The sequence below is a fragment of the Apiospora phragmitis genome (genome assembly GCF_038363925.1).
Source record: "Apiospora phragmitis strain CBS 135458 chromosome Unknown utg000014l:1.0-1827420.0:1.0-1829600.0, whole genome shotgun sequence".
Lineage (NCBI taxonomy): Eukaryota > Fungi > Ascomycota > Sordariomycetes > Amphisphaeriales > Apiosporaceae > Apiospora > Apiospora phragmitis.
Window position 1 is genome coordinate 1,151,626 of NW_027117414.1, and position 17,989 is coordinate 1,169,614.

At 52.9% G+C, this 17,989-nt stretch overlaps 9 protein-coding genes across 9 annotated transcripts; 5 read left to right on the forward strand and 4 right to left on the reverse strand.

Moving 5' to 3' along the window:
- Positions 1–37: 37 nt before the first annotated feature.
- On the forward strand, positions 38–1,335 carry PG994_014984 (uncharacterized protein; the record flags this gene model as incomplete). The annotated part of the gene is made up of 4 exons (XM_066866393.1): positions 38–486; positions 563–710; positions 851–1,118; positions 1,187–1,335. Coding segments are annotated over 4 exons (1,014 nt in total), but the record flags the coding sequence as incomplete, so codon positions are not given.
- Positions 1,336–1,787: 452 nt separating this feature from the next.
- Positions 1,788–2,909, forward strand: PG994_014985 (uncharacterized protein; the record flags this gene model as incomplete). The annotated part of the gene is made up of 2 exons (XM_066866394.1): positions 1,788–2,483; positions 2,571–2,909. 2 exons carry the CDS (start codon positions 1,788–1,790, stop codon positions 2,907–2,909), a joined length of 1,035 nt encoding a protein of 344 aa, XP_066708070.1.
- A 296-nt stretch (positions 2,910–3,205) lies between these two features.
- Positions 3,206–4,644, reverse strand: PG994_014986 (dipeptidase 1; the record flags this gene model as incomplete). The annotated part of the gene is made up of 4 exons (XM_066866395.1): positions 3,206–3,365; positions 3,435–3,810; positions 3,908–4,309; positions 4,380–4,644. The coding sequence occupies 4 exons, from the start codon at positions 4,642–4,644 to the stop codon at positions 3,206–3,208; spliced, it is 1,203 nt and encodes a 400-aa protein (XP_066708071.1).
- Positions 4,645–5,331: 687 nt separating this feature from the next.
- On the forward strand, positions 5,332–6,648 carry PG994_014987 (uncharacterized protein; the record flags this gene model as incomplete). Its single annotated transcript, XM_066866396.1, has 1 exon — positions 5,332–6,648. The coding sequence occupies one exon, from the start codon at positions 5,332–5,334 to the stop codon at positions 6,646–6,648; it is 1,317 nt and encodes a 438-aa protein (XP_066708072.1).
- Positions 6,649–7,100: 452 nt separating this feature from the next.
- On the forward strand, positions 7,101–8,478 carry PG994_014988 (uncharacterized protein; the record flags this gene model as incomplete). The annotated part of the gene is made up of 3 exons (XM_066866397.1): positions 7,101–8,022; positions 8,117–8,146; positions 8,291–8,478. 3 exons carry the CDS (start codon positions 7,101–7,103, stop codon positions 8,476–8,478), a joined length of 1,140 nt encoding a protein of 379 aa, XP_066708073.1.
- A 470-nt stretch (positions 8,479–8,948) lies between these two features.
- PG994_014989 (uncharacterized protein) lies at positions 8,949–9,637 on the reverse strand (the record flags this gene model as incomplete). The annotated part of the gene is made up of 3 exons (XM_066866398.1): positions 8,949–9,192; positions 9,218–9,372; positions 9,545–9,637. 3 exons carry the CDS (start codon positions 9,635–9,637, stop codon positions 8,949–8,951), a joined length of 492 nt encoding a protein of 163 aa, XP_066708074.1.
- A 952-nt stretch (positions 9,638–10,589) lies between these two features.
- PG994_014990 (uncharacterized protein) lies at positions 10,590–11,341 on the reverse strand (the record flags this gene model as incomplete). Its single annotated transcript, XM_066866399.1, has 3 exons — positions 10,590–10,780; positions 10,851–11,203; positions 11,337–11,341. 3 exons carry the CDS (start codon positions 11,339–11,341, stop codon positions 10,590–10,592), a joined length of 549 nt encoding a protein of 182 aa, XP_066708075.1.
- An 873-nt stretch (positions 11,342–12,214) lies between these two features.
- PG994_014991 (uncharacterized protein) lies at positions 12,215–13,973 on the forward strand (the record flags this gene model as incomplete). Its single annotated transcript, XM_066866400.1, is given in 5 exon segments — positions 12,215–12,289; positions 12,382–12,955; positions 13,282–13,319; positions 13,338–13,476; positions 13,552–13,973. 5 exon segments carry the CDS (start codon positions 12,215–12,217, stop codon positions 13,971–13,973), a joined length of 1,248 nt encoding a protein of 415 aa, XP_066708076.1.
- Positions 13,974–14,825: 852 nt separating this feature from the next.
- PG994_014992 (uncharacterized protein) lies at positions 14,826–16,611 on the reverse strand (the record flags this gene model as incomplete). Its single annotated transcript, XM_066866401.1, has 5 exons — positions 14,826–15,793; positions 15,855–16,132; positions 16,173–16,377; positions 16,442–16,494; positions 16,601–16,611. 5 exons carry the CDS (start codon positions 16,609–16,611, stop codon positions 14,826–14,828), a joined length of 1,515 nt encoding a protein of 504 aa, XP_066708077.1.
- Positions 16,612–17,989: the final 1,378 nt, after the last annotated feature.

A 17,989-nucleotide genomic window follows, 5' to 3' on the forward strand; every position in this document is an offset into this window, starting at 1 on the left:
TTGTGATCGCGGGCTAAATATCAACGCTCCCACAGCGTACTTTGTGGTGATCGGCGCTGGTGTCATTGGCCTCGTCCAAGCTCTCGAGCTGCGTGCACGATTTCCCGATGCCAAAATCATTATCGCCGGTAAGTATCTTCCCGGGGACTCGGCGCCTGACTACACATCTGCCTGGGGCGGTGCAAACTGGTTTCCGGCCGCGAGGGACAATGGGCCGCAAGAGGATTGGGAGGCTATCACGTACCGAAAGTTCAAGGACCTAAGCGCAAAACGCCCAGAGTGCGGCATCAGACCCATGAACATTCGATGGCACTACGAGCAGCCAATCGAAGAAGTTGGCATCAAGACGCCCGCGACGGGCAAGCTGTGGTTCAGGGAGCTTGTTGGTGGATTAACCGAGATTCCAAAAGAGGAGCTCCCTGGCGGTTGTGCATTTGGCTTTGAGATGGCTAGCTTCGTCATTGATGTGCAGAAGTATCTGCCATGGTATGTGTATATGAAGCCACAAAAACGGCGAGTATCGTGCTGACGCAAAGCAAAGGTTGCAAACTGAGTGTACCAGGCTCGGCATCGAAGTTCACCGAAGGGTTTTCAGCCACATCCGGGAGGCCTTCCGAGCATATCCTAACACCACGGCCATCTTCAATTGCACAGGGCTTGGAGCTTTGACACTGGGCGGAGTTGAAGACAAGAAGATATTTCCTGCCAGGGTATGTGTTATGATGAACCCTTGGAAAGTGATAAGGTCGCTTTTTATAATTCTTTTTCCTCCTTTCTCCAAATTCACCCTCCAATCTACCCCTGGTGATCATTCTTAGTAATTTACATACTCACGAATTCCTCTGGTCAGGGCCAAATCGTATTGGTAGAAGGTCCCGAGAAGCCGATCCGTAAAATGTACTTCCGCGCCCCTCATCGTGACGGTGAAGCCACGTACATCTTCCCGAGGGGTGAGCGCGGTGGCATCATCCTTGGAGGTTGCCGACAAAAGGGCCGATGGGATGGTGAGCCGGAGATGGACTTTGCGGCACTTATCATGCAGCGTTGCTGTGCCCTTGTCCCTGAGCTTGGCCGGCCGGAGGACCTGAAGGTGATTAAGCATGGACTTGGCTTGCGACGTACGTATACACACAATCACCGATGCCTAAAGCCGGTTACAAGTACCTACTAATACAATGTATCATAGCTGGGAGAGAGGGAGGGTCTCGAGTCGAGGCCGAGACGATCGAGGGGCATCTAGTGATTCACAATTACGGGGCCGGAGGAACTGGTTTTCAAGCTGGATGGCAAGTGATAGAACCTTCCGCTATTTTGCGAGCCAGAAGACATGACTGACCTTTCTTACAGGGGATTGGCCCAATATGCTGCGAATCTGGTCTCTCATCGCTCAGCCCATCTGTGAAGTCAATGCCAGAGGCTTCGGTAATATTGGTATAGTAGTGCCTTTTCAGATTTTAGATCAACCCAGGCAGGCAGATTATCTGCTACTGAGTCAATAGATCTCTGTATTGGGTTGGCCGAGTGTAGCAAAAGATAATCAGGCGGCGAACAGTATCTAGGCGCGGGATTGGCGGCAAATAGGCGGGGTCCGGTCATCGGCGTCGGCTCAAAAGATGCCGGGCCGCCCTTGGAGATATCTCGTGAAGCTCGTCCGATTGCGTGCGTTTCATAGAGGACGCGCCGCTGGAAGATACAGAGAAGGGATTTAAATTTCATAGTATTCCCCTCAACTGCTTGAGAATCCGTCAAATCCGTTTCCAAAACAAGACCAGAAGTAGAAAGAAATCATGAGCACCAACCCAGGCCAACGGCTACTCACAGTGGCCGCCGCCCAGCTGGGCCCGACTCCGAGCCTGGATACTCCCCGCTCAGGAGTTCTGGATCGAATGATCAGACTATGTGAGGATGCAGCTAGCAAAAATGTCAGACTTCTTGTGTTTCCAGAGCTTGCCTTTACGACCTTCTTCCCTGGTTTCATTATCGAGAAGCAGGAAGACGTGGACAATTTCTTCGAGGCAGCTTCTCCGGAGGATCCCTACGCTATCATTCACTCGTCTAACGGCAAACCTCTCTTTGACAAGGCGGCGGAGCTCCGAATCGACATCTCCATCGGGTACGGTGAGCGATGGGCGGGAGAGGACGGGAAAATCACGTACTACAATACGGCAATTTATTACTCGGCCAAGCAACGGAAGGGCATCGCCAAGTACAGGAAGATCCATCTGCCTGGTCGCTATGAGCCTGACACCCGCCCGGGGGTCACGCAGCAATTGGAGAAGAGGTACTTCGCGGTGGGCAATCTTGGATTTGAGGCTTTCCGTGTCCCCGATCTTATTCACGGGGCCCTGAAGTCGAAGGATACGGTGTCAGGAGAGGACACGCAGGGGAAGGGCGATCCAATCGTCGGTATGCTCATCTGCAACGATAGGCGTTGGGCAGAGGGATGGAGGTCATATGGTCTTCAAGGCATTGAGCTTTTGCTGGTAAGTGCCCCCAAAGAGGGGAAAGCCATGTTCATTGCAGCAGAGGTGGAGTGACCGACTCACTGACTCACCTCGGAAAACATGTAGGAGGGCTATAACACCACTGCGTTCGCACCACAGTACCCAGGCTCGGATGAGTGGCAAGAACATGAAGCCCTCTTCCATCACCATCTTTCCAACCAATCTGGGAGCTACACAAATGCCTGCTTCAGTATACACGCGGGTAAGGCCGGGAAAGAAGACCACGGCTCCCTTATCGCTGGTAGCAGCATCGTTGACCCGAATGGCCATATTATTGCCGAGTCAAAGACGAAAAATGACGAGCTGGTCTACGCTACTATTGATCTTGCCGAGTGCCGGAAGGGCAAGAGAGGGTCTTTGCATTCGACAAGCATAGACGGGTTGAACATTATGGGAGGTTGGTGAACCAGGTGGGCGTCCAGGAGCCGGCTCTACTAGATTCAGCATTGTAACTCAAGTGTTTGATGTTCCTAACTACCATTCTTCGCCTAGGTGGGGTGCATGCCTGTCTGAGATCTATAGCCTTGTTATTCGCCTTTCGGTGACGATTCTTATGATGCCCTTCATTATGTAGTCAGGGAGAATTGTATTCAAGTATATTGTATCCTTAACTTGGTACCTCAGACCGCCCACGTCTTGCTGCTATCAATCTTACGCTCTGGGTTATGGGTATGGACTTGATGCAACACAGCCCGTATCCCTCATGGGTAATCAAGTGCAGCGACTCTGTTGGGGTTATTCGGAATCAAGAGCGGCAGCGGATTATTCCACCTCGTGAATAGTCTTCCTTCCCAGACTTCCTCTACCGGCAACATCTCGCGAGACAAGCGCACTGCTACCTTCTCGTTCTCGGCCCATACCCTACGTCCGGATCAGTACAAGTGGTTCGTTATGATCACCACCTTTAAGCTTCCAACGGGTTCACGTTACCTGAGAAGATTCGCTCCTATAAGCTTCTTTATCTGCTCATCCGTTGCGCCACGCTTCATGACCGCCGCGATGAGTTTAGGGTAATCAGCCACGGAGCTGATCCCGTTGGCAAGGGTTACAGTACCATCGAAGTCCCCGCCAATCCCGACATGATCCCATCCGGCCACGGCTACCACGTGCATGATATGATCGACCACCCTCTCGATATCGGCGGAATCTGGGTCCTCTGCATTCAGGAATCTCTTCACAAACATGACCATCAGTACACCGCCGTTCTGCTTCAAGCGAGTAAGAACATCATCGGGGGCGTTGCGGTATGTCTTGGCCAGCTCGAAGCAGGTGCTATGGCTGAAGATGACAGGTGATTGCGTCGTGTCTAATACCTCATGCATCGTTTTATGGGAGGTGTGCGAAAGATCGACCATCATCCCCTAGGCGGTTCATTTCACGGATCCCAGCGGCGCCGAACTCACTCAGTCCCATATCTTGGCCTCCTGCCGTGATGGTAGATGCCGCCGTCGCAAACGGATTGTCGCAGTTATGCGTCAAGGTGACATAACGAACCCCGAGATCAAAGGGCTGCCTAATCACGGCAATAGATGAGCCAGCCTGATGAAGTCCTTCGGCTCCGAGCATGGAGGCAACCTTGCCCGATCGGAATGCCGAAGAGACACATGCTGATGTGTCACAGAACTCCAGTTCTTCAATCTCCTTGATGAAGCGCCGTGTCACATCCACTTGTTCTAGTGTATCACGGACGCTGTGTGTTGGATGGTCTGCATTTTCGATATTGGGGCATTCCACGAAAACGGACCAGAATTGGCCCCCGACCTTGCCTTGCTTTAGGCGCTCAAGGTCCGTGTGGCTCGCAAGTGCTGTGCGATGTTAGTTAAAATAAGAGGGATGGCCGTACGCTTGCGTCCGGAAGGGATACCAGGAACTTACCGTGTCGGAAATCGAATGAGCTATCGTATAGCTTATTCTGTAACTCGATGCGTAGTAAATATGGTAGATCATTATGCCCATCAATCAGTGGCGTCGTGCGCAAGATGTTGTCTGTTCTCGCCACATAGTCGGTTTGGGAAATGGGCTGGAGTACTTCACTTCCCAAATAGTGATATCCTGCGATGCCTGCTCCAAAGCCCATTGCAAGCAAAAGAACCCATAATGCAGTTTGAGACTTTGGTGATCTCGCTGCCTTGGCAAGCATTGTTTCTCGAGCATACGGGCGTGCTTTATTGACGGCTTCCTAGCGAAACGAAAAACTTACCAAGTTCCTAGATGTATGACTGAGACTGATTCGATGCAAGGCGTGTGTGGTCGGCACGATCAAGATCGTCCCGGGTCCGTCATTCTAGGTCGGCAAGATAGATCTCAAGCCTATCTTGGTTTCAAGGGACTTGCTTATACTATACACCCTGTCGCCGCTAAGCTTGTGTCTGATTGGCCGGTCATGTACTCATGTCTATTGATAAGATGTCTACCAAGCTAAAGCAACACCACGCATTGGTGATAAGGTGATTTCCAACTCAATCAAGTCCCGGATTGCAGCATCCGTCTCGCCTTCGAACTTGCTTGCATCCACCATCCCAAGCGGCCGCCTGCTTCTTGCTCCTTAAGGATAAAATTATAAAGAAAACCAGGTAAGGCAATATCGATCGATTAAAAGCCAGGCGGTACTTGCGATTTTGGGTCGAGGAACAAAGTCGGTCCTCGCGACCAGGTCCTGATTAGTAGGAGGGGGAGAGCCGGTGGGGCGGCTTGGGGCAATCAGAAACGGCGGCCTCGACAGCGACACACGAATTTCAGTAGCACAAGTACTTTAGGTACTTGCATGTATATAACAGGCATACCACGATTCACATCAAGCTTCAGGGCCTCACTCAGGGCAAGCAGGATGAGAGGGGTTCGTAATTGCATAAGATGTCTCTCGGACATATCAGCTCAAGCGCTGCATCCACACCAACCCTCGAGGCCGCTGTCAAGCAAAGCCCTGCACACTTTTTCTCTGCAGCCATCGCAAGAGCGATTGTTCTCGACGACGTCTACATCACCACAGCACAGCAGTAACTATACTACCCCTGAACCAGGCCCCAGATCAAAGACCAGGCGTCGCCGGAATCCTTTCGTACTTTCCATTGGCGCGGCCACAGTCATCACGGCCGCCTGGTATGCATTGGGGTCTGGGAGCAAGGATGAGAGCCTCAACGACACCAGGTTCACTGCGTTCGATGTCATCTCCAACGAGCCGGTCTCGCCCACCGCTTTCGTCTTGACCATACGCAGCAGGGACATCGAGTTGGCCAAGAATTCGGCCAAGCTAAAGGCAGCATGGGAGCACGGCCTGTGGTCGGTCGAGTTTAAGCAGCCGCAACTACAGATTGCACGCCACTACACGCCCTTGCCGCCCCTGGAAGGAGAGGATGGCACTGAGGGGCACCTGCGCTTCCTGGTCCGGAAGATGCAGGGCGGGGAAATGTCCAACTACCTATCCAGGATGCAAGTCGGCCATCAAGTGTGGTTAAGAGGTCCGCATCATGGGTTCGATATTCCCAAAAGACTGGGCGATGCCAGGGAGGTTGTTTTCCTCGCCGGCGGGACAGGTATTGTCCCTGCTCTGCAAATAGTACACAAACTGCTCGATACGAGCAGCGTCGATGGTCTTGCTGATACCAGGCCATCCATACGAATTCTCTGGGCGAATAGGCGAAGTGTCGACTGTGTGGCTCGAGATGGATTACAGGGCAAACGAAGAGCAGATGACGAAATGCAGTCCGTATTCTTGCGCCAGATCCTGGAAATGAAGCGCAAACATGGCAACCAGTTCAGCATTGACTACTTTGTTGATGATGAGAAGAAGTTTATCGGCATCAGGGATGTAGATGCCGCATTGCGTAAAGCTGCCGCTACTAAAACACCATCGACGTTTCAACCAAGCAATAAGAGCTGCCGATGGCACTCTGCCGAATTACTTGCCGTATCTATGGATGAGGACGATGGACAGGCGCCAGATGCTGCCTGTGCTTGCGCACAAGAAAGAGCAGGGCGTAAAATCGTATGCGTATCAGGCCCCGACGGGTTTATCGAGGCTTTTGCAAGGCCGAAGAGGTGGGCTGGAGGCAGGGAGTTACAGGGTCCAGTACAAGGTGTATTGGGCACAATCAAGCGGCAAGGCAAGGGGACTATGGACGACTGGCTTGTCCTCAAGATGTGACACGCTGTCTGTATAAACACATGTATCACCACTGACTTGTAAATAGACATATGTATATCGGGATAGACTGCATAGACACTCCATGAACACCAGACCTCTCATATTTTGGTACTGCTTATGTTCTACTGTCTGTCTCCTAATACAGACAATGATTCTCACTTCACTGAAGATGATAATTGTGACTCCAACTGCCACATAATACAACCACTCAAAGCTGTCACTTGAATTCGGTATTACTCCTCGTCAATATTTCGTGCTGCTATATACACTCCAGTCGCAGACACATAATGGATCAAGATGGCATACCTCCCACGTTTGCGAAACATCTCCAGACTAGTATAAATAATAACCCATCGACGGTCTTTTCCCTTGACCTGAGCAGACAACATCGAGATTCCAAGATCGCCATGATACATTAAGATAATACCGATTGAGTGTATTCCAGAACCAAAATGTCCAGAGCCCCCAGTAACACGCCAAGCCACGCCCCTTCCCACGTCCCTTCCCACGCCCCTTCCCAGGCTCCTTCCCGGACCCCTTCCCGAGCCCCGTCCCAGTCGCCTGCGTCCTTGGCCGAGACAAGCGCGCCCCCGCGTTCACCGGCCTATAAAGCGCCATATATGACGACGATCGCCGAGGATGCCGGCAGCATCGACCCTTCCCCGTGCCCGTCCACCATCGTGCCGGCTTCCCGAGGCCTCCACTTGAAGACGCATGCGCCCATCGCAGACGACGCAGCCGCCCCGAGCCGTGCCCCGAGCCGTGCCCCAAGCCATGCCCCCGCCGCCTCTTCCTCCTCGCGAGCGGGCGGAACCCGCGTACCGAGCCTTGCGCCTAGCATGCCCCCGAACTCAACCATAGCCCGCAGCCAGGCCCCCCACGCCGCCGCCACTTCGCGCTACTGGCCCGGATCCGTGGCCAACAGCAGCAGTAGAGGAGGCATCCCCGCCTTGCTCGAGACGCCCTCGGCGGCGCCCAGCGCCTCAGCAGCGCCCACGCACCGCAGCGCGCAGTCCATCGTGCCGACGGCGGCGCTCTACGACGACGACGACATGGCCATCCCGACGACCATAGCGCCCGCGGGCGGCACCACGTTCCCGAAGAGCGCCATGGCGAAGAACAAGGGCAAAAGCGTAAGCTACGCCGTCGACCCAGACGAGGTGGGCGCCGCCCCGACCATGATCCCGACCGCCAGCGGGGTGCCGCTCCCGTCGAGGTGGACGTCGGAGGTCGACATCAAGGCGGCGACGCGGCAGGTCAACTACGCGAAGCTTGGGGAGGAGGAGCGGCGATTGCAGGACAAGTGGGCCAAGAAGAAGGCCGACGAATTCGCGCCGTGTCCTGCGAATTACGCTTGGATGCGGCACGAGACACGTGAGTACTCCCTTTCCCCCCTTTCCTGTCCACCTCAAACAGTGTTCATGCGGCTAATCGATGTTATGTGTGCTTTGCCTACTGGCAGACCCAGGTTATCGGTGCGTTGGCAGCGCTCATTTCAGTAAGTTCCCTCCCCTTGCATGTCGTTGCTTTCCCCTTCTTTCCCGATCTCTCAGGTGGACGAGATCACCACGGGAACCATTCTATATTCCCTCATACGAGCAATCCCGAAACTACAGAGGGATGCTAACTACCGATACTATAGTGAGCGACTTAATGTTGGCCCAAGGTGAACCGGGCTTATACTACACATGCGTGCCCAAGTCTAAGCGAAAACAGTACCTCCCCAACTGGAACGAGGACAGATCCCCCGAGAATATTGGGGGCCAATTAAGCCACTGGGATGGGATAAGCGCAATAAAGAGTGGATTTATCCAGCGTGGTGTTGAGTGAGCCAGTGTTCATTGCTGGTGATATCCATCATAGTAGAGATGCGCGTCGTCAGATGTACATAGCAACTACAGTAGTTCGAGCCATACGTCGAGTTTGACCACGAGATAGCCAGTAGAAAACCAAGGATATGAGCTTCCCCGTCCTGGTTCAGAGTGGTTCAGACAACACTTACAGGTTCAAACGCGACCAAGGATAATGAACAAAGTATAAGAGGTTCTCAATTCTGGCGCCTAGTCGCCGAATCAGCAAAATGCGCTCCATGTGCTGTGCCATACTATACATGCGGGAAGAAGTGCCCAGTCCTGCAACCTCTCTCCCTTTCTCGTTCCGCCATATATTATCGTGGTACCCTGTCTTGATTTCGACCTATGTCTGCTTCACTGGCCGAGCCCTTGCTTTGAACCACCATTTCCAACTTATAACTGGCCCGGCGGTCTCGGGGGATGGAATAACAAATTTATAGGGCGAGGTTATAGGGCGAGGTTGTACGAGTACTCATCCTCCATGTTCTGGCTGAGCCAGAGGACGACGCTGCTCAGGCCGACCAGGCCGTTGGCGACAACATTCTCGACACCCATGGTGAGGGCGGGCCACTGGACCTGGGGGACGATGAACTTGAGGACGAAAACCGTAACTCCGCCGGCCATGCCGCCCGCGAGGGACGCGAAGCCCAGGAACAGGACGACGCGGGCCTTCCAGGCGACGCCGCTGCCGCTGTAGGAGAAGAGAGTCGGCCGACAGGCGCGCCTTCTCCACGCTGTTGATGATGAGCATGCCCAGCGAGCTGAAGATGAGCGGCAGCCAGTCGATGAAGGTTACGTGGACGTCGGAGCCGTTCTGTGGAGACTTGGACCAAACGGCGGCATCGAGAAGGACGTAGAAGGCGAGGGAGAACTAGAGACAGAGAGAGGAACAGTAGAGTTAGCGATCGGCTTCTTGAAGGTTGTATCTCTTTAATAACTGGGCGCGACAGCTGTGCTGAAGAGCAGAGAGCATGATGCTCAGGTAGATAGAACGCATTGGCTTCTGAGAATCAGTGAAGGGGGAGAGCAAGAAAATGGCATACCAGAGCGCCAGCGCTATAGACACCTGCGTTGCGAACCCAGGCGCTGTTCATCCATTGCGGCTTGCTGAACTTCCACAGGCGATCATCCTCCATTGTCGCGGCGGTCGGACGGTCGTCGGGCTCGTCGGGAACAGGAAAAGGTTAATTAATACAGGTCGTAGTAGTAACCGGTCGGACACAACCCCTACGATTTTCTTGGGAGCCGTAGTATGAAGATGTTGTCGTTGGTGAAGTCGCAATTGTAAGGCGCAAAGATCCGATAACTAGGCTGAAGCTCCCAAAACGACAGGGTCGAGATGCTTCAAGACAAGGCGCGCTGGGCGAGGCGTTGGGCGAAGCTGGATGACGAACCAATGTGGGTCATAGCGCTCTGAGCTGGCTGACTGACCAACCATCACGTACGTTACAGCGCTGAGCGCCCAGTTAAACACTGTTCACCGTCAGCCACTTGCTCTGGGCAAAATTCACTATTCTTATATATCTGTTCTTGTTAAATGATGATGTATAAAGATGTATTCATTCATTTGAGTTGAAGTTAATAATGTGAGAACTACCATCGAGGTTCACAGCAACATGTTCTGTGTGCACGCCGGTCGGCAAGCACCGGTGGGTACTTAGTAAACCTGGGCTGAAGGCGAGGAGGTATCGCATATTGAGCAGCACCCAGGGTGATATCTTGTTGAGCACACTACCTAAAGTCACCTTCCACTTGATTTTTAAACATACCTACCTACTTATTAATAAATGCCTACTTTAGGGAGTATGGTCATGAGCCTACGAAATCAAATGCACCGCTGATATAGTGAATCAAAGTGCCTAGTCCTTTCACCTACGCCTGCGGAATACAGCGGTTGACGGGGGCCTAACGCATGCTTTTCAACAACCCATCCTCATTCTGCCATATCCTCACTTGTTACGCCACATTGTTTGTCCCGTTCCCTAGTGGTGCTTCGGTAATCAATGGGCCCTGTGGTTGGAAGGCCGTCCTCAGCAAAGCTTCTTCGGAGACACAGAAATAAGGAGAAGTAAATGATAACCCGGATCCTTACCCATAAACAAGGTTTCGGTTCGTGATCCTCCACTCATTCTCCCCTCTTTGTCGCTCCCATGTATCCTGGTAAGTCCCGTAGGCGTACACGACGCTCTCGGGACCCGTGAATGCCTCGGGACCCGTCCCAGAAACCAAGAAATGTGATGCCGTGTAGTAAGTGACCGAGATGGCCGACGTGGGACTGCCTAAGTCGGTGGCGAACACGTCAGATGGTTGATACTATATGTGTAGATATCGGAGAGGAACACTACTTACAAACCTGGATAAGCTGCGCGCCGTACGTGTTGTGAGTCCTCTTCCACGTCGTCGCAAGCACCTGCTGTAGTGTGGTCTTGATAGACTCCCGACCCTCCATCACGCCCAAAGGGTAGGAGTAATTGGCGCGCGCATCGATGCTGAAGATTCGATCCAACGCCGAAAAGGTTCGGCTGTCTATAGCAAAGGGGTACATTGCCAACGTGTTGCCAATCGTTGATTCAGCAGCCAAGTCGGAGACTGCATTCAGGGGCTGGAGGGTCTGGACAAGCTCGGAGAGAGGCACGGGGCCTGGGGCAATGGTAGGGCATGGTCGCGAAGGAAGAGGAGATGAAATTATATCAGGGTTGAGGCTGTATACTGGGAAGTTGAAAAGTATCACCAACAAAAACAGGGAGTACGATGCAGATGCTGCCAGGCTCGTCAACTTGATAAGCCAGCCAGCTTGATATCGAGTGGCTTGGGCAAGCAAATTTAGAAACAGACCTCATTTTGAGGGAGGTACTTTGTCAGCCTGGAACTTATGCGAAGTAAAATGCATGCATACGCGACTTCGATACGGCTTTTTTCATTGGATATCATAATGGGACGAATCTAGGGGGCCGGGAACGCCAAGCGATAATCCCCAGGCAAGGGGGCCGGCCGGCCGGACATCATCTCTATCAGCCTGGTCTAATTTCTCTCAATATATCGTCCAATCATTTGACTGGGTTTCTTTACCAGCCCGGTTTCGAGTGGTTGGAAAACACGATGTAGCAAACCCGCCTTCGACACCGCACCCTTGCTACATTGCGAGGTATTGGTCTTCCTCATAGCAGTCTCCAGGGGTTATCAGGTGGCCGGCCACGTAGGTCCCTCCAAGACCAACGGAAATTTTCAGCATCTCATGGGAATTTTTGAGCGCAAGGTAGATGGCCAACTAGTCACGGCCGCGGTAAAAACCTGGGAGTCTCCGGCCGGAGGGGAGGGTCGGGATCCGGGCCAGTTGTCCGCACGAGCAACAAATGGTTTTGTTTGCCTCATGTCGGGGCTGAAGCCTGGCAATGGGACTTGGGGCTAGTTGTATTCGGATCGCGCCCGCCTGGTTTCCCATTGGTTCCCTTCCCCAGGGGTTTCGAGTTACGAGCTTGAAGGCCCTGTATAGAACTTGACAAGCTTGACGAAGTAAGGGGAAAGGATGTGAGCTGACCTCATGTGGCATCATGTGTATGCGATATAGTCCGGGAAGTACATCTTGGGCCTGTCATATTGACTAGACTGATGCGATTTCATATGACTTATTAGAGATGCCCTGCCCAAGACCGCTAACCGGCATCGCATACCGAGAATCCAGCAGAAACACGACAAAATCTGTGATAAACACCATGGAGATGATACTTCTACGTAGTGACCAGGCAGCACCCAACTTCCACCCAATAGTGTCCGAAGCCGGCATGACAGTACGTACGTCCCATTCTTCTCCGCTTGACACTACTACAGCCTTGAATTCCACGGTCCGAGCAGAATAGCAGATCCGGCCCCTTATTGATAGAACAAAAAGGCGTTGAACTGGGTGGGCGTAGGTGCGTCGGCTGCCTTCATAGGCACGCGGACGTACATACAATGCCGCCGGACTAGGGGTAAACTATATACGAACGACTACCTCATCTTCCTAGCGCTCCTCTGCCACCTCGCCGCCGCCATCGTCTGCCAGGTTGCCATCCCGTCCATGTACGAGCTCGAGCGCTTCATCGCGATACTCCGGGACAACCAAGCCCGGGGCGAAAGCGGCAGCAACACCACGGGCGCTCAACAGCATATTTCCATCGCCACCAGCCCTACACCACTCAATGTGACTGCGTCTTCCACGGAACAGCGCTTCGTGGCCAACACGGAGCTCTACTTCAGGTACCAGTTTGCCCTGAGCCTCCTGCTGTGGACGACGCTATGGGCTGTCAAGTTCTCGCTGCTGTTCTTCTTCTGGCGGCTATTCGATTCGGTCACGTCGCTACGACCGGCCCGGCTCTGCTGGTATGTTATGACAGGCATCACGGCGTCGACACTTGTCGTGACCGTGTCCCTATTCTTGTTCGCCTGTGGAAACCCGGCCAACAACTTCACTTACGGTAGGTATACCATTTCTCCATGCAATAATCCCGTGAGAGCCTATCTGGCAGTGTGGTAGCTATATTTCAAGATTCTTCAGTTTGCTGATCCTCATATTTCACATATAGGGGCCTGCCAGACCAGCTCGAGGCTCTACCTGCGGAATCTCAACTTCCTTTTCTCGTCCGGGACTGACATAGCTGGTGACATCCTTTGTACGTGTGTTTCCTATGCTCACCATTCCACCTGCAGTTTCATATCTCTCTCAAACCCGACCAACTTCCTCCTTCATTGAGACACTACAAAAAACAAACACACCGACTCGATCCATATCTGATTTATCCAGTGATGCTCATCCCCTTCCCCCTGCTCCGCCACCTGAAAGTAAGTACACGCCAAAAGTATACCTTAGCCGGCATCTTCCTGCTGCCCATAATCCCCATCATGTTCGGGGTCCTGCGGCTCGTCTTCTGCAACCCGACGGTAGGGTCCGTCAACACGATCAAATTCCAGATGTTTTCCATGCTGGAGAACACGGCCGGTGAGTTTCCTATGCAGCATACTTTCAACCCCACCCTGCCGGCCCTTTGACTGACACAATGCCGCACTCATAAAGCCATGATAACATCCTGCCTCCCCTCACTACGCCTTTTCGTGGCCCAGCAAAAGAACCAAAGCCGCAGCAGCGGCAACAACAGCAACAGCAAACGGACCTCGTCCGTCGCCGCTGCCGTCGCCACCAGAAGACCACAGCGTACATCCTATTATCATCTCGACGACGGCGGGGCAGCATGCATCAGAAGAGGCAGTCTCAGCAGCACGAACAAGGTGGGGAGCAGTTCAGAGACGGCCGCCACTGCCGCCTGCGCCGCTGAGGACATCCCGCTCGAGAGTATCGTCATGAGCTCGATATACCATCAGCAGCAGCATCAGCAGCAAAGGGGGGAAGACGGAGAAGAACAAATCGAGCAGCAGCCTAGTACGCCGTTGTCCTACCCAAACAACCAGGCCGCTCGTTATCGAAAGAATAATAGCTAGCTCCTGTCGTTATTGCTTCACCTCATAGCACCCAAGTCAGTGGATAATAGGGGCATATTATTCAGACAAAGGTTAGAACGTTTGTTGAATTTGAGCAGCATTAGACACAACGGAATAGATAGAAAGGCGTGCTACAACTCAACTTATCAAATGTGAAGTATTAAGGCAATGTAGGTACTCTATTAATGGCAACGAAGCCCCCGTGCACCCCTATTGAATATTCCGCGATGCAGACCACCTTAATCGTACTACAGTGTGTGTCTCGTAATATGCCGAGACTATGAGCCGCCCCTCAACGCCTATGCGGAAATTCAACACTCCGTAAACGCCATTGCGTGACCAGGACGGCCCATTTTTCTGGTCTTGTTCCAAAATCATCGCCTTGTGATACATGCAGAGCACAGACTGTCATGGCTCGTAAACTTGCTGCTTCATCTTCACCCCCAAGAAGAATACTTATCTAAAGCACCCCGAGAGGAACGAAGATAAGAAGTTGCACTTAAAATTCGTAGTAAATGGTCGACGAAGGCGCAAAACGGGGGTATTAGTACAACAGTATGGCCGAGTCGTTTTCGGCCAGGAAAACACACCAATCGTCGTCATTGGTAGTTGAGTGAGTCCAAACTTTGATATGCTGCCCTGATCCTGGTTGTCATTGATAACCAATGCTGGTCCTCGAGACAAACTAAGATAGACGTGTTTGTGTTGCAGGTGGATAAGGATTTGTAGACCGCCCCAAAACTTATCGTCTGCTGTCTAGAGGGTAATCAACAATGCGGGCATTGATGGCATCAGGACCGAAATGAAGCAATATCAAACTCGGTTTGCAGGTAGTTGTAGTTGTGCATCAGATCAAATCTCGATCGTCTTCATGCCCTCTTCAATCTCTTCCGAGGCCTTGCCGCTCGCGGCAGAAGCCTCTGCTTTCGGTGACGAGTTTTCCTTCTCCTTCTCCTTGTCCTTGCTCGACTCATTCACATCGGGAAGTTCCGTTGACTTCGCTTCGTCCCCGGGTCGTGGGGTTTCAACTTCGACGAGTTTTGTGGGCGTGATACCGTTCGTGACAAGTTTGTTCTCCGAAGGTGTAGAAGAGCTACCTTCCTCAGTAACTTGAGCTAAAGGACTCGCTTTTCCATAACCTGGTCGAATGGGACTGGTCAAGGGCGACGGGCTGCTCAGTCTCTGAAGAGACCTGCCGCGGGATTCACCATTGGGTGCATCAACTGGGCTGGCGTAGGGAGAGGCACCGGGAGAGGGCATTCCCCCGGGGGCCATGGATCTCCTCTTCGCGGCAGCCTTGGCAGTCCGACCATGCTTCTGGTCCATTCTCCAGCGGAGAATATCGAAGTAGGAGGGCTCGACGCGGGTGGCCTTAAATTCCCGCAGTTTGAGCTCTGAGGTTTCTTCATCGACAAACCACTTGCCGCTGTTCAAGTCGTCAGCTACCACGGCCAAGAAGTGGCCCCATGACTTCGCAACAACATATTTGATGTCGTAGTCGCGACCGAAGAGGATGATTTGTCCCCAAGTTCCGGTGGGCCCGGGAGCCAGATCAACGGCCAAGTTGTTGCCGCCCCAGTCTCGCACCAAGGGAATCCAGGCTTGGTGGGCATAGGCGCGCTGGACCGCGCCAACAGGGACGCTATCTTGCTTCGCGAGGAGGTCTTGTTTCCAGTTAGAGGTTTGGGAGCCGGAAGGCGATGATCGGGAAGAGGAGGCCTGGTTGCTGCTACCGCCAAAAGCCTTGGACGGCATAGACGGTTTGATGACATTCGTTTCGAGCAGGAAATCTTGGTTCACCTTGCGCCACTGGTCCCATTCTTGGAACGATCTCCTCGCAATCCAACAGCATAGAACCGAAAATGATACCTGTGGGCATACCACCTCTTTCTTGGCCGTCGTGGACTGATAGAGAGTCTCTAATATCCTGTGGTAATGAGCAATCCAGCTGATGCTCCAATTCGTTGATATCATTGTTCGTGCAACCTTCGCACAGTTGATCCCAGAGTTCGGGGTAGTTCTCTTCAGCCCAAGTGTCTATCCGCCTCCACGTGTGGGTGACAGGAGGTGCCGGAGGCCCACCATCAGCAAAGGACTGCATGGGAATTTCGCCAGGGCTGCTGATTGTCTCAAAGCCGTCATCTCCCATGTTCTTTGCGCTGAACGATCGGAGTCCCGGTGAGTAAGGGCCGCTCGGACCAGGGCTCGTAAGAGAAAACGGGGGATGGTGCAGGCGCTCCCAAATACGAGTTGTCCTGGCCAGCCAATCGACCGGTCTCGTCAATGTAGGGTGATGTGATGTCGGCACGAGATTCATTGGCGGCTGTAGCGACGGATGTGAGAGTGCTTTGTCTGTTCAAAGGAACGTGTCTGCCAGATCGGTAAGGGGAGTCGTAGGATGAATCTGGAATCTGGCTGTCAGCAAGTGGAAACACAGCGCCTTCAGGGCATCTCAACGAGAAACTTACGGCGATCATAACTGGTCATGGTATGCCAGAACGACCGAAAGGTCCCTCCGATTCTGTGTTTGTGGTCAGCAATGCCTTCAACATGTCAAATCATAGCCGATCGCGTTCGCTCTGCTTTCGCTTTCGCTTCTGGCCTTGGGCTGTCTTTGTCTGACTTACGTGTTGGCCATGTTGAGTGATTGGATGCGTGTCCAGGCGAGGTTGGTATTAGGGGATTTGTTGTCAATAGTCCTTTTTCCTCAGCGCCGGGACGGCCACGGGAGCGGAAGGGGTGATGGTTTGATTACAATTAGCTCCGCGGGAAACAGCTTCTAGGCGCAAGTCGGGACAGTCAAAAGAAAGCGTGGCAGAATGGCAGTTTGCAACGAGCAGCAAACGAAGGGTGATTGGCGATTGTAGTGTCTGCGTAGCAGAGGGAACGATTGACAGGAAGCGTGCTTGGCCGAGACGCGGTGGTGGTCGAACACGAATGAGTGAACGAACGAACGGAAGGACTGGACAGGAGTCGCCGAAAATGCCAATAATAAGTTTTGGAGGTGCCTGCGCCACGGGTTGAGAAAGGGGGCGTTTTTGTACGAGGGGGACTGGACTGGGCGACGGACGGGGTGTGCAAGTCCAGGTAAGGTGTAGGGGCGCTGGCAGGTTAGCAGGTTAGGGGAGGCCGCGGGTGGGTAGGGTGTGGGAAGGGAAGTACCTCTTTCTTCTTTCCCTTAGGTCGGTAGGTTATTTGATCAAAATGTGAGGTGTACGGGTGGATCTCAACAACTGGAACTCCAGTTAGGTTAGGTGCAGGTACCTAATAAAGGCCACCCCCCCCCTGGTCTAGCTCGGGTGTGGGTGCTTCACAATGCTTGGGTGGGTGTGTGCTATGTGCTCCCTACTAATAAGAATAAGTTCGCCAGCCAGTGTCTGTGGCCATGAAGGTGTTTGGCTAATTTCGGGCCGCCTGCAAATCGAACGAATGACCGTCTTGCGTCTTGGTGCTCAAGCAATCATCAAGAAACAATTTAAAGAGTCGCTGATGTCGTTGTTGACAGACTGGATAAAGTAGTTAAACTGCTGGAGTCTTTGTCGGGCGCGGAATGCATGAGAACTGAATTGAGGAACGAAATGGCCCAGAATATTCTGCTGTCTTTGTCACTTTGTCATTTCCATGCACGATGTGACCCCTCCGGCCAGTGCCGCCGTTTGCTAATCAAAGTCGAAAAGCATTAAATGCTCTCCCCCGCTAACGTCACATTCACGCATTCACGCATTCACCCACTGCTGCCGCGAGATGAGCTCCAGTGACTTTTGGTGTGTGTATGGACGGTCTCGACTCTCGAGAATCCGATTCGGATGGTGGAGAAGGGGCCCAATTGCTGCTCTTATATGTAGCGAAGGGGTCATATTTCTTCGTCAATATTCTTCATCGGCTTGCTGCGTGATCATTGATCCCCGGTGACAGACTTTGCCGGGAAATGTGTAATCACTAACCCTTCAAGGGATGGTACAGAAGGATGTAACGAACGTCACTTCTCGTAAGCACGCAAGCTGACTCCTACGTAC